This window comes from Leptonotus elevatus, chromosome 2, assembly GCF_054856555.1.
Source record: "Leptonotus elevatus isolate MCC_2025b chromosome 2, RoL_Lele_1.0, whole genome shotgun sequence".
Taxonomy (NCBI): domain Eukaryota; kingdom Metazoa; phylum Chordata; class Actinopteri; order Syngnathiformes; family Syngnathidae; genus Leptonotus; species Leptonotus elevatus.
Window position 1 is genome coordinate 5,037,638 of NC_141240.1, and position 23,455 is coordinate 5,061,092.

General features: G+C 41.1%; 2 protein-coding genes across 5 annotated transcripts in view; one reads left to right on the top strand and one right to left on the bottom strand.

Moving 5' to 3' along the window:
- Positions 1-642: 642 nt before the first annotated feature.
- tubgcp3 (tubulin gamma complex component 3) lies at positions 643-13,198 on the bottom strand. The gene is made up of 22 exons (XM_086069896.1): positions 13,011-13,198; positions 12,261-12,368; positions 11,749-11,816; positions 10,772-10,849; positions 10,483-10,691; positions 9,838-10,007; positions 7,632-7,744; positions 7,144-7,269; positions 6,978-7,046; positions 6,762-6,894; positions 6,515-6,681; positions 6,327-6,437; positions 6,115-6,223; positions 4,479-4,668; positions 4,161-4,365; positions 3,948-4,083; positions 2,970-3,058; positions 2,678-2,809; positions 2,458-2,598; positions 2,274-2,390; positions 2,113-2,207; positions 643-2,042 (listed from the first exon to the last, which is right to left on the bottom strand). Exons 1-22 carry the CDS (start codon positions 13,084-13,086, stop codon positions 1,976-1,978), a joined length of 2,709 nt encoding a protein of 902 aa, XP_085926022.1. The 5' UTR covers positions 13,087-13,198; the 3' UTR covers positions 643-1,975.
- Positions 13,199-14,247: 1,049 nt separating this feature from the next.
- Positions 14,248-23,455, top strand: part of atp11a (ATPase phospholipid transporting 11A) — a 56,443-nt gene continuing 47,235 nt past the window's right edge. For 2 of the 4 annotated variants that reach the window (XR_015094033.1, XR_015094034.1), the window contains exon 1: positions 14,248-14,637. Coding sequence is in view for 2 of the 4 variants with exons in the window: in XM_086067927.1 (XP_085924053.1) it covers positions 14,593-14,637 (45 nt within the window). In the remaining 2 variants the exon portion in view is untranslated. The remainder of the gene's footprint in view (positions 14,638-23,455) is intronic. The other 2 variants (XM_086067927.1, XM_086067928.1) reach the window with 1 other exon arrangement.

Genomic DNA, 23,455 nt, shown 5'->3' on the forward strand with positions numbered 1-23,455 from the left:
CGGGCAAAAAAACACGTGCGTGTGTGTGCCACTTTATTTTTTTATGAAAACCTAGCCCATATCACACAGACAGGGGTGTATACATTTTGTAATCCACTCTACGAAACAGTTGCTTAAGTCTGCTGTGCGACTGTGAGTCAGCTCAACCAAAGAGCAATACTCCCGTTTGATCAAATTCTCAGACACAAGTCTGCTACAGGAAATGCCATTAAATGTCAGCTTTTGACATGACGGCAGTTATTTTAAGGTGCATCTTAATATGTTAGTCAAAGCTCATAGTGAATATCTGAAGGCTTCTCGGCCTGCCAAAAACACCCAACTTAAACACCCAACCAAGGAAATATCAGAAAAAGGCTGCTAGAATTATTTTTAAAATTGCACTTCATAAATTATTGCCACACAAGGTGCGTGTTCTTCCAGGTCCCTCGCAGAATGGCAGAATTAGGCTAACAGGTCATTATTGTTTTTGTGTTCTCGCGTGCGCGTGAGGGGTCGAGTCGATTCAGAGAAACAGCTTCCCCTGGTGGCGTTTTATGAGAGCGGCAATGATGGGCAGCTAACTGTTGCTCAATGAGCATTACATTAGCACATTGATGTTAAATTTTGTACCAAGGTGGCAGTACATATGAATAGTCTGAAGAATCCTTCAAAAAACAAACACATGACTTTATTGAACGCGCATTGCGTTGCTTTAGTTCTTTTAAGTTGCCACATTATAGGATGTGCAATGTAAAGGACAGGAACAAAGCACAACCAGTTTCAGTGCCACATCACCTATTTACACGCGCAGCACAAATCAGTTTTCATATGACAAATGCCAGGAAAAAAACTATTTCACTCATTAAAATAAAAAATAAGATAATTAATCCAGCAAAACTTTATGGCTGATATTTTTTTTAAAAATCTGAGGTCAAGTTAATTATTAGCTGACTTTCACTTAATATTAAGAACACACGGTAGTCTTTTCAGTCATTGTGGAATCAAGTTAATTTTTAAAATATTCACACAAGGGCAAACATGAGCTTGTCAATATACTTTGTACATACAAAATGTAACTAGAAGATCACGTCTTCACCTTCAATCTGAGCACATTTACAGTTTCAGATTGATTGCATTGATGTTTGGAGTCTGTTGTGATCAATCAGTGCTTGAACTGGATGCTCCCAGGTCATTCAGATCATTACGTGATCTATTTAAATACTAAGACATTTGTTTTTTGTTTGGAACCTTCAGCAACTTGTCTCCTTCTCAGTCTTGTGCATATCCTGAATGTCTTTTGTATTTTGTTGCATGATGAGATATTTTTCTCTCTGCCACTTTCATGTATTTTAGAATCTCAATATTCTTTAATCTTGTTTTGCAGATATAAACATGTACTCCACTTATGTGACAACCTCAGTCCCTGATGTGTTTGGGTCACAATGGAGTTAACATACACCCAATCCTTTTGTCCTTACAAGTTACAAGCTACTCACGATGAGCGCCATGTTTTCATGGAGCAATGTCATCCGATTAGAATGAATCCGAACGGCCAAACGGAATGAAAATGCTTCATATGTGTCTTAGTGTGACTCCAGTCTGATTGTGACAAATATAACAGTCTGTCCTGATTACTCAAGTGTTGCCGAATAAGATGACCCTCACGCTGCTACTTGTCACCACAGCGACAACCGCTTTGTAGAACATGACAACTGTAATGAAATGGACTGAATTTGTCTTGATAACAACAGTAAGGCATAAATGTCATATACATGCATATAGCTATACACGTGTGTTGGGGCATATGACGTTCTGTCAACAGTAAGGCCGTTTGATCGTTTCCGGGAGCTGATTCAGCTGAATTGTCATCATTTGGCTCCCACTAATGTCAGATTGTTGAGCGCAAAAGAACTCCACCAAGGCACGACATTATCTTGGAATGACGTGCTGGTGGTCTGGTCTGTGACGTCCGACAAAATGTTCCAGTGAGTCGAGGTCAGATATTGGACATCCGTCGCCCCCGTGTGGCTCCTAGTGATGCTCGCAGCCTTGGTTCTCTGGCCCTGAGTAAAAAATGAGGAGCAGCGTGTTGATTCCTCGGTGGGACCAATTGTTCCGTCTCACTCGTCTCACCTGTAATGTTCATTGAAGTCAAGTCTGAAGCTGAGGAAACGAAGACTCTCATCCGAGCTGGTGGTCAGCAGCACCAGGAACTGCTGGACGATACTCTGAGAAGAGCAGCGAGAACGTGACGGAGGGGACGGACAAGCGGGTGGGGGCAATATGTGGGTTACCTGGTAGAAGTGTGTGAGGATGCGGAGTTGGGAGCACATCTTTGGTATGGTTTCCTGAAACTCCCGAATCCTCCTCTTCTCCTCGGCTTCCTGTTCAGCCGTCACCCCCCACTGACCCTGAAACACAAACACACACACTTGGTTTCAGTTCTTTTTGTTGCTTTCTCTCCCTTGGCCGTCTCACCTCCTCCTCGTTCTGCTGCTTCTTCTCCTCAAACTGCAACTGGAGGGCCAGTTCCTCCAGCGCAGAGCGGTATAAGGCGTCCTGAGCATTCTGGAACTCGATAATTTGGTCAAAGATGGCCCTCAGTTGGTTCAAAAGAGACTTCAAAAAGGTGGGGGGATTACAGTCAGTAATTCTTTTAGCAACGTCATACTTTCCACATACAGTACTATTTTGTTACCCTGCTGTTATTGTCCAGCAAGCATCTGGAGATGATGGTGTCGAGGAATACTTCATGGGCAGCAATGATGTGATCGAGGTCCTGTGCTTGCTGTACTTTATTCCATAGCTCATCCCAGGAACACTCCAACACCTACCAAAGACATGAAAGAAGATTGAAATGGAAAATCTCTGCCCTATTAATAACGCTCACACCTCAGTACAGTCCACAGGGGTCCGTAGTCGATGGACTAATCTTGACTTAAAAGGCCCTATTAACAACATGACTGCAATAGCTTCGCTAATGGCCTGACCTCAAAGGTGATGTAGTACTGCATTTGATGGATGAAGTGGACCATCTCGGACGCCAGGATGTGGCACTGATGCAGCACGCCGGACAGCTCTGTAAGCGAAGCGAGCACTTTGTAAAGGATGTTATAGTAAGATGCTTTTAAAACTAGGGCCCGACCAATATGCATTTTTTGAGGCCGATACTGATACCAATTTTTGGCAGAAAAAAAAAAAAATACAGATTACCTGCCGATTATTTAAAAAAATATATTTAATGCATAAAATTATTATTTAAATATAACTTGAAAGGACAGAATAAAACAATAAGAAAGTGAAACAAGAATAGAATAAACTAAAAATAATAGCAACTTAAAAAACAGTAAGAACAAATACTGACTGTTCCTGTGTTTAGGCCTCTTGGGAGCAGTGTGGTGCCGTGCATCCATGCTGTACACACTTACAGTGAGTACAGAAGAAAGTTAGAACTGAATTCTATTAAAATAACTCGTTTTTCACACATTGGGAAGAATTTGTGCCTTTGCGTAGTGTTATCTTACCTGTGGGTATGTGTTTCCACAAAATGTGTGTGAATATTCATTATTTGAAGGAAAAACACTACCAAAGTCGATGCTAACTACCTGTTAGCATTTGAATAGGAACCTTTACGCTTTTAGCATTAGCGCTAGGCTAGCAATGTTTTAAAAACGAAGCATGTTTTGTATTTAGATATTCAGTGAATGTTATTCTTATTGTCGTGTGTTTAGTTTTACAGTTAACTCCAACTGGGATGTCATTAAACATCTTAAAGGACGCTTAGCGACAGCAGAATAACCACAATAACATACGCTACACACTTGCTAGTTGCTTCGCTAATGTTTTAATGGGTAAATAATCGTCCGATTGTTTTGGCCGATGTTTGAAGGCCAATAATTGGCCGTTTATAATCGGTGGCCGATTAATCGGTCGGGCCCTTTTCTAAATGTTTTGCTGTGTTTACAAACCTGGCATTGTTTTGAGCAGCTTGGCGTTACACATCTGTCCTTTCCAGATGTCAGTTAGTATGTACTCCATTCTTTTGGCCCTCCACAAGAAGTTAAAAACACGCAGGTAGTGGCCCATACATTCCCTGGTAAACACCTGTTATACACACCTTTATGAACACACAAGCAAGACACGCAAACATGTGTCAACAGCTGTGTGTGTGTGTGTTTTACCGTAGCAATCGGTCCATCAACGTGGTAGTCGAGGCTGAATACATCCCAGCCAGTATCACCAGGAGACACTTCGAGCAGTCGCACGTCCAGCCGCTTGAGGATCTCCACGTTGTCATACTGGGCGTTGGTTGCTCTCACGGCCGTCTCCAAGATACCCGTTAAATTATGTTGGTATAAAGTGGTGGCCGGTCTCGCCAGCTCTGGTCTACAAAAAATGGTTGGAAGAATGCAAGAACCTGGAAAAACTGCCGCTGTCCAATTGAATCCTACTAAATGTCTCCATGAGTATTAGAAGAAGAAGTATTAGAAGCTGGTTACTTGAGCAGATCCATGAGGTGTCTGATGAAGTCCCCCTGGCCCAACAGCAGGTACCTCCTCATGGCCTGCAGGTGCTCCAGCAGCAGGTAGTTCCGGTTGAGGACGTCCAGCAGGTATTTACTGGTGTCAAAGTAGGCGGCGTCAATTTTCTCCTGAAATGCCCCCTCCAGGTCTGACAGCAGTTCTGCTGCTACAAGAGAGAAGGCAGGCTTGTTTGAAATGCTTAAAATACAAACAAAGCCTTTCAAATGCACATTCACCCACAGCCACTAATTAGATAAACCTGCAGTACATACAAGAGCTTCGTCACAATCGCTCCTATTCAAAGATAATATTGCTCAGTGTTGATTGAGGTATTAATCTCACCACTAATCAAATGATACATTGCAACTGCGGCAACTGAAATATAACCATGGCAATGTCATTCCAATTAATGAAAGTGTCAATAATCACGACGAGTCCCTTTTATCAAGGCACACAATACCAAATGTGGCTAGCACCTTATTTGGTCGACACGCTTCTTCTGCCCTTTGCCTACATGTAACGTTCTTTCTTGTTTCATGTCAGGGATGGGCAACTGGCAGCACATGGGCCATACGTGGCTCCCGGCCACACTATGAGTGACCCCTTGATTAAGAGATAAATAGATAAACAAAAAAAATAAGGGGGGGTTAAAAAAAACCCACTCATAAACATTCAATAGAGGGTTTTCACAAAAATGGTGGGAAATGTGGAGGAAAAAAACATAATAAGGGGAAAAAATCATATATGCAAATTTGCAGGTGCCAAACTGCGAATATGCATCGCTTTAAACTGGCAGACATGGATTAGTCATACTTACTTATATTGCCCTACACTACACCATGAGCAGGCCTAATAATTTTGTGTGGATTTGTTTTTTGAAATGATATGGAAGACAAGCAGAGTACTTCAATAATATTAACATTTTGAGTGAGTTGATTTTTGTGTGTGTGTTTGTGGGGGGCACACAGACTGCACAATTCTTGTACTTAATGTTGGTGTGCTGTTCAGAAAATGACAGATGGTGGTTATTTTGTCGTTTACTTCCAAACCTTTGTTGTTGGGTTAGGATAGTGGATCTTTTATACATGCATTGAAACATGTATTATTATCAAAATTGAAAAATATCAAAAACATGAGGTTCAGCATTATTTATTGTTTGAATAATCAATTTAATAAGATGCACCTGGGCAACAAAACACCCTGCTCAATCATATTAAACAACAATTACATTTCTGAAATATAATTATTTGAAACACCTGTATGATGCAGTTCAGTTAAATACAACCACAATAATAAATATATTGTCACGAATACCCCGTTTGCATAATAAAAAATAAAAATAAAATAATAATAAGAGCTGTACTTTGTCATCTTAATAAATGTGCTAGGTTGGCTTCTTTTGTTAGCAGTTTGGTGTTGAGATGTCTGATGAGGGACAAGCTATGTCCTTCAACAGACAGTAAAAGCGGCAAATGCCAATGATGGGGTCATTAGCAGTAAGTGTGCCTCATTGATAGAGAAGGCAAGGACAGTGAGCGGGAAGAGCATTGATCACTTACACCCACCTGGATGTATCGATAGGAAAATATCAATGTCTCCAAACAACTCTTACCATCTTTGGGTGTGTCTGTGGAATTGGATGCTGGTGTGATTTTGCCTGGCGGCGTTCGGTCATGACAAACCTGGTGCAGGAAGTTGATGGATTTACCAATTAGGAGAACCTGCAAGGGCAGTCAATGAGAAGCAGCTGGTGACAACATAACTGCCCGAGGATGTAAGTTCCTCTCGGTGTAAGACGGGCATTTGAAACACACACGAGCATACCTTGCAAGCCTGGTCCATGGCGATGAATGAAGGGATCATTGATTTCCTGAGAGAGTACTTGTCGTGCCACAGGCGATCAGTTTTTACGTTTGGATCTGACGCCACAAAGAACTACAAACAAGTACAGACATAATCATTGTTAATCATTGCACAATTTAATCTACTTTCCCAGTTGTTTGTGGATGCACCTCATGGTAAGTGTCTTCAAGCTCTCCATCATAGATCCACCGATACAAGAAGTTAAGGATGGGGTGTGACACCAGGCTGAGGATGTGTTGCACCAGTGCCCTCATCTGTGGGTCTCCCGTTTTCCCATAGGCGTGAACAGCTGAGGCCAGCTCGCCACCTTTCCGGCCTGTCAGAGACACAATGAAAATTTACATACCAAAAGCCCCAAATAGGACTGATTCACAGCGCAATCCACACGCCAGTTACCTTGACAGAAGTCGACGAGGGCGGCAAGCGTTTTGAGACGGACTTTGGGGTCATACATCCACACCAGGAGCCTTCTGAGGGTCAGATTGCTCTCTGTGCACAGGTTGACCCCTTGGTCATCTTCTACCTGCATCTACAATGTGCACGCATGTCAGCAAACAGAATAATGTGAGCTAACAGTGTTAGCAAAACAAGCGTAAGAATCGGCTTTCATACCTGAGAGTGAAGGACAGACAGGAGTCTGTAGTATTCCTTTAGTTCTTGGTGGAGCGATGCACAAAAGCTCTGGGCCGGGGGAGGAAAGATGTAACACAAATCACATTGGTGTGTGGATTCAATCGAGGTCAACAGCAAATCCGCTATTAGCATCACAAAACCACACCTGGCCAACTAGTCCGAAGGCCCGGTCGAGGCTTCTGGCGTCTGTGTACTTGCGGACTTTATTGTGGAGCCAACCTAGCTCTGCCAGTCTACTGCTGGTGTCCCTCAGGGATTTGCTCACCATCACCTGGTGAGGTGCAAGGGTATGACATGAGAAAACAGTAATACAAAACGGCCAGGTCATATCTTACATTTTTACATGAACAGTAAGAGCATATATGAGAGATTGACGGGCCAAGGATAATGTGGCTTTTTGCCAAAGGGCTCCTTATTGATCCGTTGAAGTGTTACGATCAACTCAGATTGTCTGGATATGAAATCCTCTGCTGTGCTGTGTGGCTATCAAGTGTTGGAGACTGTCAACATTCATTCTAAAAGCTGCTCAAAAGAATTTGAACAGTCAAAAACTTGAGCTGGGTCGACCTCAGATATGCACTACACTGGGTCTTCATGGTATAGTGTTCATCCTCTTCAAACGGCGTAAGGTACCTTGCCGTCTATTCTGTAACAATTATCTTGGGTGCTCATCTTGATGAACTTGCCATCGATCCCCTGGAATACGTACAGGATGTCCCGCACCAGCGCCGCCTCGCTCACCTCGCCTACAGAAGCCAAAGGATAGACAAATAAAAGCAGAAGATTTACGTGTGGGTTGCAGTTCACTGTGTCACCATGAGATGCAGAGGCCAGCGGGTCCCTTTTAAAAAGTCAACCCCAACATTTTCATTATATAATATGCAGTCCCACAAGCCTAAACATCACATTCTGATTAAGATTGGGTTTGTAGAATGTGAATTAAACAGCAAAATTCACTTGTTTTCATCCATCTCAGGGGCGGCCATTTTGCCACTTTCTGTCAACTGAAAATGACATCAGAGTTGCTCAGGGCTCAGGTAATGAGCAATCATGGCTCACCTGTTTTCTGAGTTTACTCATGTGACACTTGCAAGCTGAGCCGTGATTGGTCGTTTTCTGAGACCGCAACATAACCCCCCTAAGAGAGATGGATAAAAAACGGGTAGATTTTGCTGCCTGATTCATATTCCACAAACACAATATTAATCTGAATGCTGTGTTTAGACTAGTAAAGGGACATAGAACATATTATTGTATAGAACATTTTGGGGTTAACTTCCCTTTTAATGAAACTGTCTGCACAAAATAGTCCCACATTATCCAGTGAAATTAATCAAACTGCCTGATAGGGTTGGACGGTATTACAGTTATGCAGCATCCCAGGGTGTCTAAAAAATACCAACAGTGTCACTTCCAACACCGTCATTAAAAAAAAGAAGAAAAGAAAACATTTGCAGTTGTGTTTTCAATTAGTATTACTATAATAATTTTACATTAATAGGAGGGTCCATTAGCCACGTGACAGTCAAATGACCTCCCATTAGACAGAATGAGACAAGATGGTCAACTCTAGACTCAAGCGCATTGGTTCCTCCCAAAAAATGCAACTGCTGCAATTTGGCACCAAATGTTGATGAGGCCCGTATGCAAAATCTGCATGAAGACGGACGGTAATGGTGTGAAGATGGAAGGTGTAAAGATGAAATATACTTCGCATCTTCGGAATCATCTGAGGAACAACAATCCCCCGCTGACTGCTGCAAACAGATGAGTTTGTCGCCAAGTCCCAAGAGTGGTATTACCACTATTATACTGTAGTTCAATCTATATTCATATGACCTCCAAAAGCGCGCCACAGAGCGCTATTTATACGAAAAATCAGGAAGTACTTCGGTTTCGTCCATGGACATACGTCAACCCAAGATGGATGGTAGCACGCAGGTGAGCATTTAGTCTGTGTGTGCGAGTGCGTGTGGGTGTATGCTTGTGTGTCGCGTAGGTGTCAAGTGTGTAACCTCAACACCCACAACGAGAGGAACAAAGAGGGTAAAAAGAGCGCATGGCGTGCGCTCACATCAGCTGCACACTTCAGCCAATGACAGCATGCGCCAGTCAGAGACTTACAGACAAGGCGCTCCATCACACAAAATATTATTACAAATGCAACCGGAACACACAGTAAACGGATCTGTAACCATTAATTACTAGACAGATTGGCGGTGGTCAGCGCAAGATACAAAATAAGTCTATTAGTGACGGTATTTACATGTATGAATCAAAAAATGAGATGAGGAGACAGCAAAATGGTGTCAAAGTTTGAATACCGTCAACTAGGGGTGTGAATTGCCTAGTACCTGGCGATTTGATTCATATCACGATTCATAGGTCACGATTCGATTCGATTAATCCCGATACGAATCTATAAATTGATTATTGCGATTTTTTTTAAAAACTCAGATTTAGAAAATACTCATCAGTAAAGTGGTACATGTAGACTGTAAGATTTGTATGACAATGTATTTATTTATCTGAAAATTCAGGCTTACAACTGAGCCACTTAATTTACCAAACAGGTTGCAGTCTCATGTCTGAACAGCACTGAAATGAAATATTAAGGCTTAATGTTCCATTAATATAACATTCTTCCATGCTTAATGTGTTAATCCTAACCCCAAATAAGACGTTTTGTTGAATATTCCCATAAAAAAATGAATGTTTAAAAATCGATTCGGCCGCAAATCGAATCGATTCGAGAATTGCGCGCTGTAATATTGCCGAATCGATTTTTTCTAACACCCCTACCGTTAACCCAACCCTACTGCCTCATATGCGAACCCACCGGCTGCATCGCCATCCTGCCTAAGGCGGACTGCTCTGGTGGTGGGAGGCGAAGGTCCAAGAGGTGGCCGGATGGTGGCGGTGCCCACAGCTGAGGAGCTTGCAGGAAGAGCCCAGGCAAGTCGAGACACCAGAGGGGGAGCAACTCCTGCCGCAGACTGAGGAGGTTGTCTAAAACACCCAGATATTGCCATTAGTTTTTTTTTTGTTGAAAGACTGAATTGCAGTTTTGGTGAGCACAGGCAAAGTTTACCAAAAGCAACCTGTAACTGCTGCTTTATTCTTTTGGATAACTAGATTGTAATGGTCTTCTGATCCTGCATAAGATAGACATGTAGTATAAAAGCTCAGACTCAGTGTTTTTACTCGTCAGTTTTCACAAGTAACTCTGTAATAAACAAGAGCTTTTTATCTTTTTCTGGTCTTTACATTTGTTTGATGATTTTAAACATTAAAGTGGGGAAAGTTGGGAAACTGTGCAAAAATACAAATTTGGGAAGGTGGCAAATATTTTTTTCACGGCACTCCACAGAGTTCACCAGTGGATAAACAATCTGAGCTGAATATATGATGACATAGGGGTTTAAATGTGTGTGCATGAAAAAAATCTGTCATTTGTTTGATTGATTTGTCTGCACAGCCTCACCCTGCCAAAAGTGACTGCGGTGTTGGCGTGGGTCCGTTAAGTGTGTACACTCCTAGACTTGAGATCCCACTGGTGCCCATGCTGGCTATCAAGCCGCTGCTCCTCTCCCCATAGCCCAGGGCCAGACTCTGGGGCCGCGCACAGTAGAAAGGAGTGGAGTGAGCATCTCTAGGGAGGGCCTGGGCAAACAGAGCCCCGTAGTTTCCAACCTGGAAAGCAGACTTGTTATACTTGCACTATAGCAGTGGAAACATCAAGCACAGAAGAGCCAGAAAAGAACTAGTCACACCCTGCTGGAGGGCTTGCGAGGATCTTCAGAGAGGCTGAGAAGCAAGTAGAGGACAGACCAGCGATGCTTCAGAACACCCTGTCAAACATAAAAAGATAGTCAAACCCGTGAACAAACATTAAAAGTTATATATTATGTCATAACAGACTTCAGTCGGCTGAACTAGACAAAAATGGACAACCGCAACAATTGACAGTTGGTAACTAACCCTTGCACAACTACCAACTTAAAGCAACAAAAAAAGTGACTCCTTGTGTTCTTATTGTGAAAATGTTTTGAAGTGCCGCCTAAATGTCTGTCAAAATGCTATAATAATGCAAATGGAACATTATTTGTGAGATGAGAAGTGTGGGCAGTAATAGGTCATGCATGTTCTTTAGAAATCCGTGAAAGGGCTGTTTTCCTTTTTCAAGATTTTTTTTCTTCAAATGTTTAAAATATAAATGGCGTGGCCCCACCTCTCCGAGCTCCTCCACCCCTACGCAATTGCCCGGTGATCCATGTACAGCACTTTGTGTGCAACAATGGTTGTTTCTAAAGTGCTTTGTGAAAAAAAAAAACGCATTGAGTTAAAGGTACGGAACACAAAAAATTATATTTAGAATCGCTACTGCCACCTGTTGACGAAAATTGAAACTGCACACACCCTTTTTCAGATACACAATGCAGACATAATGTCACATCCCAGACAGAGGGCGGGAAATTCAAACCCAAATCCAGTCTACAAACTATTGGCCAGTGGCTTGCAGGATTAGCCATTATGAACAGCTAAGGTGTTAATCTACTAATTAGAAGATGTTGCGTTCACGAATAGTCAAATAACAAGCTATTGCAAAGATATTTTTGTCCAAATTGTCACAGAGGTCAGCTTTAAGTTAATTTAATAACGTCTGTTCCAATAATTATGCTCACTTGAAAAATAGGTGGGTTGAAACTAAAGGTGCTCGGTTCTGAGTGTGACAGGAAACAGTACCAACCTGTGTTTGCAGTTTTCTATGCAGCTCCGAGAAAAGAGCAGCATCTGCCTCTCGCCGCTGCTTCAGCACTGTACAGCGTAAGAAACAAGTTTATACCTTAAGGGGTAAATATACATACACAGCATGGCTGGAAAGTGGAAACTGTCTCTTTCACTTTGCTCATCATTTAAAAATCTGCTCAGACTTTATACAACACTACTTCGAAGCCTGCCAGACAATGTGTACTCAATAAACATGTCAAGCTGGAAATTGAGTGCTATTTTTACACAAGCGCTTTGATTGATTGTTTTTCAACTAATGGTACAACCAAGGTAACTTTAATGGGACGACTGGGAATGGACTCTTATAGTGTTTCAGCATTTTCTGTAGAGTGCAACGTAAAAAGCTTTATTACACTAGGAACCGCATGTCTAAAAAGCACTTGACAGCGGTAGAGACTGCACATTGAAGCTAAAATTAGAAACGTTGCTGTTTTGTTATTAGCAGACGGATTTAGCGAAACCGCGACTTACATTCTTTCTTGATCTTCTCCGTCACTAGGAATTCATCCCGTTCAATAGTGGGAGCGTAGTTACTGCCAATGACTCGCACTGCATACTGGAACTGTTGGGCAACTTCAGCTGGCCAGAAAAATAAACTGTGATGAGTAAGGCATAGAAAACAGTAGTCACATTGTCTGCTCCCTAATATATTACATAAAAATAGTATTGTTATTTTATGTTTATATTTCATTGTGATTTTTAGTTATTGCTGTGCATTTGCTCAAATAATGCAAATTTTCCACTTGCGTGCACAAAACAAATGTAGTGGTCTGGGGAAATTTAGGGGGTTTCCCTACAAAGAAAAGCCATATACACAACACCGGTATCTTGACAACTACCCAAATGCGTAGGACACAACACAGACCACTGGCTAATAGCCGCGATTTCCCAGGTTTAAAGTAAGGGTTGTTTGTGCGTACAGTACTTGTAGAACTGAAGGCCTGATTAGGGGCGGGGGAAAAACACTAATATGGAATCACTCGTTGTATTAATAGTGGTTTCTCTGCGCATCCCATCAGTAGGCACACTGTGGACACCCAACGTATGCAAAGTGAAACGAATAGAATATTGTCATAATGTGTGACGTCTGAAAAGAAAACGACAAATGAATGTGCCAAGTGTTGACAAAGAATACAACCAAATATTTACATTTAGTGAGGGATGATTTGAACAAAATCATACATTTGAATGAGGTTCGGATTCAGAGTTATGCTAATGTACCTTCGCTTTTCCCCGTAATTCTGCAGCAGAGGTTCTGGAGAAGAACGTTGGGTGATTTCTGATCTAGGGTTGCCATTCTATCCGAGAATAACGTTTCGTGCGGTGTATATTGCGAATAAATGTCACAGTGTATACCGCGGAAAGGTTTTCAATCACCCATTACTAGCAACGCCATTTTGTTACGGCAAGTCAAGTTCGCGGAAAGAAGAAATAATTCGCCCACATCTGGAGCAAGATCTTCAAAATAAGACATAATAGATATGTACGCTCTACAAATAACGTCATTTATCAATGAAATAATGAAAACTATAAAACACTTTAAATAGATAAAAATCTTAACATTAATAACATTCACTTGCAAGTTCAAGAATAAGAGTCAGGTTAACAGAGAATTGGTTAATGATTTATATTGAAATACTTAACCGGATATTGATGTACTTGTCATAGTTACTTAATGGTCGGTGCTTTTCAACATAACCCGCCGAAAAGCGTCTCCAGGAAACGCATGATGGACAAACGTGCGAAAACATTTCCGTCTCGAAACATTATACTGACGTTACACGGCGAACTATTGTTCCTAGTCATGTAGTAACTTCCTGATCAAAATTATTATTAGATTATTTACTAAAATAATTTACGTTATAATTTATAGTTCAATATAGTGTCTCATTTAATCCCAAGCAGTAATAAATGGTCACCTTCTTAAAACAATACACTAAGCCATATTTTGAAAATATATATTTTTTATATCCTCAGGATGCTGGTCACATCTGCTTATCTCGGTTACACCCTTAGTTAAAATGATCATTCAATTCCACCCCGGAAATGAAATTATTTAATACATATATAGTATTTGGGTGGGCTGGAAAAAATGACAGGCCGTTATTTTCAGATAATTTGTGCGGTCAGTGATGGATGGAGAGAGAGAGAGAGAGAGAGAGAGAGAGAGAGAGAGAGAGAGAGAGAGAGAGAGAGAGAGAGAGAGAGAGAGAGAGAGAGAGATGGGGGAGAGAGAGGGAGAAAGAGAGATTACACCCGCTCAGAAACACAATTGAAAAGTCACTAAGTGAGGAAAGAAAGTTACTTCTGAGCTTCTTTGCTTCCTCCATCCCTTTGTTCTTTCTTTTCTTTTTCTTTTCTTTCTTTCTTTCTTCGTCTTTTTTTAAATACTTCATAGCAGTTGACGGTAGCGAAACTCCGCACCAACAGCACGCGAGAGCGCATGCGCCAACAACACCTGGTTGCGCGTGACGCCCACGAGAGAAAAGCTCTTTTGTCAGGCGCGCGAGGAAAGGAGATTAGAAAAGTACAGCGCACGCCCGCAAGCGGCGGCGAGGCGGATGTCACAGCGTCGTTTGGCACCGTCCAGCCAGGGAAATACACAGTTTAACTTTTAGCCGCCTTTTTGACGCCCTTCCAGGTGAGTGCGCGCAGTTTTTGTTTTTTAAGTCTAAGACTAAGAGAAGGGAGAAAAGTAATGGACCTGGGAGGAGAATTAAGAACAAGCTAGTGCCATTCGTGCGGAGAACGAGACGGGAAGAAGAAGAGAAGTGTAATTTGCCGGGCGAGACAGAAGGACAGGATGGGGCTGGACCTCAGCACACTCCGGACCCTCATCAGCAGATATGTAAGTTCCGTATAACCCATGCCATCACAAGCACACTTGACTATACCACACAGAGCAGCATTGATGCTTTCTGCCACTCATCCGGATTAAGTTTCACTCGCGATATGAAGACACAAGAATATTATAGGAAACTGTTCTGGAAGTAAACCTTGTCACCGTCGATTGAAGCCAGGGCTGGACTGGCCATCTGGCATACAGGGCAAATGCCCGGTGGGCCGGCCTCTTTCGGGGACGATGCAGTAATTCTAAATTAATTTTCGTACATTTTACCACAAGAGACCGTCCCATATTTTAGAAGGACCAGTCCATTAATCCATTTCGAATATAGATAGCAATTTATAGATTTTTGTGCCAGTCCAGCCCTGATTGAAGCTGAACTTGTTTTCTACAGCATTTTGTATTGCTGTCATTTTCGGTTTTTGTACAATTACATTATAGGAGAAGTTCCATTCATAATTGAAAATGTGTTGTATTTAAGTAGAGGTTCAACAAACAGTGTTTTCATAACCAAGGCTGGATTTACTCTGCATGTCAAGTGCCCAATTCTGATTTAATACCTATATCCTTTTTATTATTTTTTTTTTTAACTGTCTATGCTTGCAATGTCAACACACAGCAGATGTTTGTGATTATAATACCAACATTTGTGAGAACTAATCTTTCGGAAGTTAGCAAAGGTAGCAGATGCACCCTTTGTTGAAAATGCTGTATATTGAGACAAGTTGGAACTTGCACAGAAAAACAGGCATTCAGCCACAAAGTGCAGGTTATCATGCTCATTCAAGATGTGCTCCAGCTATTAAGTCCCATAACTGAGTTTCACAGAACGCAAATACACTTTTTAAAAATGTGCTGTTAATTTTTTGGATATATACTACAAAACACATTCTTATTTCTTGCAGAAGTGAGTCTATGCAATGCAGTCTAATATATTATGCGACATCTCCCATTTGAGAAGGACTACAAATGGAACAGTCACATGAATTATGTAATCCACTTGTTTTCCCCCTGCTAGTCAAATCGATGGGCTGCAATAGAACCACCATCCTGTATGTCTCTTGCATTAGGCTCCACACTAATGTGTTGCACCAGCGAGCGAGCTCTGCTCACATGAGTCAGAGAGCTCCTTGCTCAGCTGAGGCTCAGCTCCGGTCTCCCAACTGTTGCTAATGGGTAATAAAATGAAATCCCTCCCTGCTGCATGAGAGCTGAAATAGAGCTACATAGTAGAACCCAGGCTGAGACACGACAGTGACTGATTGGTTGTGCGATGCTGATGAGGTCTGCTTGTGTAATTGATCTGGATAACAGCTCAAGATAAATGGCTTGAGGCTAAATTGATTCTGATACCGGTGTAAGCACGGAACATTTTGAATATTTTATATTAGGGATAAGACTCAGCATTTTTATTTTTGTTTTTGTCAATAGTGTGCTTTCATGAAATAGAAGTCAGAACATGGGAGACAGCAAGATAATACTGTATGTACTGCATTTGTCTTCATTAGGTCATCTGGAGAAAAAGTGGGAATTGTTTCTACAATTCACTTACAAATACAGTACACCTTGCTCACTCGCTGCCCATTTACAGCATAAGAGTCACTCCAATCACCACCATCTCCCATTAGAAAGAGCAGAGGATGGTTATGTAAGATTACTTCTCAAGTGTAGTATGCACTGTAATCTCCATGTCCATGCAGAATGACAATAAAATGTGACATGAATGAACTCAATTGAGGTCCAGTCGTGCTGCCGGCTCGCTTCCTCCCATTTGCTGTATCCCATCTTCCCTGCAATGGTTTTAACAAAACCGTTTGGGAAGACTTTAAATTCACAAACTAGTAGAGTCAACAGTGTTTAGGGCCTGACGATGGTGTTCAACTGTAAATTAATAATCTTAATTTTGTGCAGACTCCACAGGAGTTATACAATTTTGTCTCATTCAATCTCATTTTATTCTCCACACTCTTTTGCCGTGTAACAACTCCCGCATAAATCTTCCGATTTTAAATGTTGAAATTTCAACTTGCTTCAAAAATTCACACCTCACGAGGTATATATTAGGGCTGAACGATTAATTGCATTTGCAATTAAATTGCGGTTTGACAACGCGATTACGTTAGGAGTGTGAATTACCTAGTACCTGGCAATTCGATTTGTATCACGATTCATAGGTCACAATTCGATTCAATACCGATTAATTCCGATGCGAATCTATAAATTGATTATTGCGATTTTTTTAAAACTCAAATTTAGAAACAACTTGTACATGTACACTGTAAGATTTGTATGAAAATGTATTTATTTCTCTGAAAATTCAGGCTTATAACTGAGTTTCATGTTTGAAAAGCACCTAAATCAAATATTAAGGCTTAATGTTCCATTAATATAACATGCTTCCATGCTTAATGTGTAAATCCTAACCCTAAGTAAGACGTTTTGTTGAATATTCCCATAAAAAAATGATGTTTAAAAATCTATTCGGCCGCATATCAAATCGATTCGAGAATTGCGTGCTGTAATATCGCGATATATTGCCGAATCAATTTTTTCTAACACCCCTAGTAATCGTGAAAGGCTGCGATTTAAAGGCCCATTGAAACGTATCATAAGGAGAGAAAGAGGGAGGCAGGAACGTCACCGCTGTAACTAAAGCCTGCCGCCATAAGTGCAATTTTGAGGTTAAATAGGTCTGTATGTGGCCATATGTTGTGTCGTCCGATTTCATGAATGAAAATTAGGCCGCCTCTTTTAATGTACATGTATTGTAGCGTTGGTGAACTAATCAGGCCAAGCGGCGAACAAACAACAACTGTTTAATGACAATTTGCAAGTAACTGTCAGCCGTAACAACGCCAGAACATGACAGCTACGAACGCGCTTAGTTTACCAAAACAAAAGTCTGTGTTGCATTCACGGATTGTCCAGACCATGGGAAACTACGCAACCCGCGACCCACATACATGGATGCAACAAGAGTGTGCTTCAGTGTGTTAAACGTCATGACTGCCCCACCTCTGTGTGGAGGTGTGCATCTGCAGCCAAGCAGCATTCCACCATGCCTGACTAATCGCGATTCCTGGACAGGAAGATAAATCTACTCCTTCTGCTTGGGGATTAAAGGGTTACTGGTGTTCACTACCTTCACACACTTAATCTGGGGCACGGATCCGAGCCAATCACTGGCCTTCTGCTGCTTGCATTCCACCTTTTGCACCTTGCCGCTGGCACAAAGTTTTCAACATGAAAAGCTGCTACAGTGACAGTGATATCTTTGTGACGTCATGCACGCCGGGGCAGGGAATGGAGTTGTAGTTAGGTGAGGTGGAGGCTGGTGGCTCACATGCACTCCTTGGCGCTGTCTGCTTGTCAATAATTCATGAGCAGACTAGATGATAGTACTTGTGGAGTCTTCCATTCTTTTATAGGAGATGTGTGTGTGTGTGCCGGGGGGAGTTGCTTGAGTGCTTGAGGCTTCTCTATTGGGTCAGCAGCCACATGATGAGCAGGTGAACCTCCCTGCTCAATACAATGCAGCCTCAAAGGAACAAATGTTTTGTTGTTGTTTTGTTTTAAATTGAGAAGGACTGCTACTTGTTGAAATTGTATAATGAGACAAGGAAGCAGCAACAGGTTGATCCTAATTATTTAACACCCACCAGCAGGGTTAACCTATTTAACAGAAGGATTTACAAGTTCTTACTAAGCTTGTCTTTCATCTGTTTTTCTCTTTGACTGGTTGCTGTCCTCCTTTGATTTGGTTTGATAAAAGCAGGTGTGATGCAGTTGCAAACCACATTTAATCCTAATGCATAGAGCATTAGTAATGTAAGAAAAGAAGAGCTGAGCATCCACAAAGTTACTACTGTAGTGTCTCCTTTAAGCCCCGAGAGTACAGTTCAGGTCAGTCTGACATAGAATGCAATGTTATAATTTCCATGGTCACAGGCAAGTGTGTCTAAATACTAGGGATGGGAATCTTTGAATGTCTCACGATTCGATTCCCATTTTTGGGTCTGCGATTCGATTCAGAATAAATTTTCGATTAAGAACGATTTTTGATTCTAAATGATTTGATTGACAATGATTTTTGCTTCAATCTATAGATGTGCAAGGAATTGTAATGATCTACTCCAGTCTGACTCGCTAACGCTAATTAGCGTGCTACTCACGGCACTTTTTTTACTCAAAAGAACGGCTCCACACTGCAAAAAAATAACTTTTATTGGAATAATTTGATCGTGACTTTTTCCTTCTACTTTCTAATGTGGCTACAACTTAACAGTGTATTAGACCGTGTGGAACCACACTGCCCCTAAGTGGCCAAATCGGGTACAACATGAACAGCGCTCCCAATAAAGGGACACACAAACAAAGGAAAGACAGTATAAATAATTTAAATAAATCGATTTTGGGACATTTCAAATCGATTCTGAATCGTACTAAATGAGAATCGATTTTTTGGCACACCCCATCTAAATACCGGTATTTAGTACTCAACAACAGGTCCATTACTCACTTAACAAATGCCATAGTGCAACACATCACCCATCCACTTCATCAATACTAGAGTCCACTACCTTCAGGACACAGGTTAAACAATTAAGTTTAGGAGGGCTCGCATTGGGAAGAGCAGCATCTGAACAGCAGGCCTCGTTGACCACCCTGTCTGCTATTGGATCGTCTTTTATGTGGTTTATTGTTGTCAATTGTTTGTTTATTTTTTTGTTGTTGTCTGATGTGTAATGATGTCCCCTCTGTAAGCAGTCAGCGAAGATGACTTTCCCTACGGGGAACAATAAATCTAATCTAATCTAATCAACTGTACCACTTTTTAATAAGGCTGGGCGATTTATAGAAATAATAAAATATCATGATTATTTTGATTATTATTTAATCACAATTAATAAACACCATTATTCATTGATTCCAAGACTTGGTATTTACTCAACAATACCAACTTCAACTATAAATTGGAAGAAAAATACAAAAAACACATTACTAACAAAGTAAAATAATAGCAATAAAAAACAAGAAATATAAATAAATACTGTCTGTTCCTGCTGTGTGCATGTGCATTTGGTTGTGAATATTCATTATTTGAAGGATTGTCACTCCCAGAACTGGTTGCTAATTTTCTATTAACCTGTCAATGGGATTTTACATTGACTGTGAGCATTATCACACACAGTTGATATTTATAAATTTAAAAAAAAGTAACCCTTATATTTAAATCTACAATGTGTGTAATTTGTTTTGTTGTGTGAGACTCAGGGAGGGCAGAATAACATTTGTCACATGGTTACCGCACAAGCAACTAGGGGTGGGAACGATAATAGTTTTTTGAATGCATCGATCAGCGTATTAAAAAGAGTCTGAATCGATTCAGAGGTATTAATAATTGATTTTGAAAGTTTAAATAAAATACTAAAAGCCACTGTTGTCTGCTGCATATTGCACTTTCAAGTATTAAAATACAGGGTACGCTAAATCAGATAAGCTTAAATATGTTTTTGTAAATGTATTGTTGTAGGAGAAGCTAAATATTTGTTACAGCAAATGCTCAGTAGCCCTGGATGCATAGTGCAGTTCGAGGCGTGCCTCAATGTCGGGTGGACTTAAACGTTTGACTCTGCTCACACACACATTATGGACCATCGGAAATTACAAACACTCAAGCCTCAGTCAGCCGGGGTGGAGGAAACTACGGTTTGAGGAAGAGGCGGAAGTGCAGTACTACATGTTCCCAGCAGATAGCGCATCCCTGGATGGTTGAGGTTAATATTTAGTTTTTGGTCAGTTTTTAATTTTCGTTGTTCAATAAAATGATCAAAACATACTGTAATCGTTATGTGGTAGGGGTATGGTTAGGGTTAGGTTTAACAACAAAGAAAGAAAGAAGGCGCTTCAAGGTTGAAAATCCGTGTGGGCGAAATCAAACGTTTCGGTCCACCTGACGTTGAGGCACGCCTCGAGCTGCACTCTGCATTCAAGGCTTACTCGCAAATGCTGCCATAGAGATCCAGACGTCACGTGACTATTTCTCTGAATACACCCCCTCTGGCAGGAAAGTCACGGTGCCTCGTTAATTAGGATGACCATATTCCCATTTCCCCCCCAAAAAGGACCTTGAAATTGTGGTACCAGTCACAGTTGCACAGTGTACTTCACCTACTATTAGTCACGCAATGCCAACCGGACATTTTAATGAATTGATAAAACCCCCGCACGCCCAAACAGGATGTAAGAAAATGGTCTGTCCTTTCCCTTTATGTATGGTCAAAATGCCATCGCAGTTAGCAGTTTCACGCAAGTCTTGGCAGTGTTATTTAGGTACGTTAGCAACTTAGTGTCTGCTAATTCGGCGGCCGCCACCGCCGCTGTCATTTATGCAGTAAAAAGTCTTTATGGTGTTGGTCAGTTATTAAATTCACCTGTGTAATATCTAATAAACCGTAGCAGCACAAGCGAATGAAAGATATTATTTCCCCCACATTTTGCGTGTGGTTGCCTGAAGCTAGCCTCCTACGAGGTTAGCTTTAGGCAAGTTAGCATATGCTGATTTAGCCACTATGTACAAAGTGCCCCTATCACGTCTTTGGCCTTCATTTAATCACTATACAATTAAGCTACATCTACATGATTAACTGATTCAATAATTGACTCACTTGATATGAAGTGATTGCTACACAAGTAAATCCTCCGTCTTGTTGCTCACCCTTTTTATGGCTGCTGTGATCCATTGACTACACATTGGATCCTCTTTTGGTTGGTAAATTACTTACAACATTTTTGACAAATGATCAGGAATGTGTTTTTGTTCGTGTGTTTTTAACCCAATACATTTGTTGTGTGTAGTAAAGAGTGTGTGCAAAGGAACATTGCAGGATTTACACACATTCTTCCTGTTTTATGCAAAAAGTAACCTTGCCAGCAAGCTGAATTCTCGCGGTATTTGTGAGTTCACAATCTCTGGAGAATACATCTTGTACCGCTCCCGCTGATACGTATGCAACCAACCTTTTTTTAGGTTGTACTAATTAGAGCGGGATGAAACCAAGAAGCGCCGATCACGTGGGGAAACAAACAAACCTAACAGACGAATGGACACTGCAATTAATTCTGTTCTCGCAGAATTACGCCTCATTCCTTGTTGAATGTTGAATAGCGTGAGGCGCTTCGTACACTTTTATCTGGTCAAAATGTTTTTGCTTTTTTTTCTTCTTCCCTAAGACGAGACCGAAGACGACATTTTCATCTGTTGTCTTGATTGGTCAAAACTAGTGTTGTCACGATATCAAAATTTTGACTTCGATACTATACCTGCATAAAACATCAGCAAAAGCAGTAAAATTAAAACTGGCAAAAGAACTTCAAATTATTTATTTATTTATTATTAATTCAAAATATTGGGATGTATACATGTTAATTTATGTACATACTGTATATTTATGTTTATACTGTATGTGCTTTCACATTGCATGTCATATTCTTGAAGTACTGTATTTGACTGCATTTGATGTCATCCGTTTAAAATATTGGCAATACAGTGTCACTCCAATGACTCAATGTAACTCAATGCTTGAGTGTGCGTGCATGTCTCTGCTCTTCTCCATTCCGCTCCCAATTAGTCGAATGCGTAATCAAATACAACAAACTGGGAATAAAATCATTTACACTCCACTTATTTTTAAGGAAAGTGTCAAAAATGCGTCACAACCTGTGTCTGTTGCTCTGTCGGTCGTCTGAGCTTTTTCTATGCATAACTGTGCTTTCCTACTGTGTGCCTGTTCATTGAACGCACCTTGAGTCCACTGCAGGAATGATTGCTGCTTTTTCTTCTGCTTCTCCGCGAAAAACATTTGCTCTTGTTACTAAACGTTTCTAAAACTGAAAATTTAAAACCACACGTGTTCTACATGTGTTTATTGAAAACATGCGTAGGCAATGCCAATGCTGTCGCGTGGCTTCCACTCTGGTTGCGCACTCCCAGGTAGCCTTAATTAGCGCATCATACTTCTCAACTAGGAGTGGACGGCCAGCGAGCGCTACACATAATAAGCTTGAAAAAGCTTAATTAGCGCTTCAAGTTTCTCAATGAGGAGTGCACGTCCAGCAAGCGCTTTAGTGCGTGAAGCCATCTTCCGGCACCCTCTCGCACACACGCTGAAACAGGCATTGAATTCTCGTGGCAGAAAAATAGTTAATATCGCCATCCTCCCCACAATATCATGATAATTATCTTACCGTGAGGTTCATATCGTGATAATATCGTATCTCCATGTTTGGATATCGTTACATCAATAATACCTAGGGATAAGAATCGAAAACCGGTTCTTGATAATATTTGCAAATTGGATATTTCGTCTAAAGGAGGAATCACTACCACTATGCAAGAACATTTGCACACACAGCATGCAATGACTGTCTGTCGGCCGCCAGCAATTCAAGCGTTCTCTCCTATCAACACTCTAGGTACTGATAGTAATTATATTAGCGCGAATTTGCCTTTATGTGAAACGTGCCTTTAGTAACTGTTAATGTTAAAGGTCGTGTCTCACCAAATGGCGCCGGTTTGCGAAGGTAAACGCTGCGGCCAGCGAGTATTGTTTTTTTTCATCAGGGTTCATTCAAGGTTGCAAAACGTGCAAAGACGTACAGAACGAACCATGAAGCAACACTCGCTACTTCCAAACATTCTGACTTTGCTCATAGGCAATTCACGGGAGTCACACGCCAGTCTACTGGCTGCGTCTGTTTTGACTGAGGCAGAAAGGAGGAGTTTTTGAGTGCTCAGTTCATGAGTGTTGAAATGTGACTG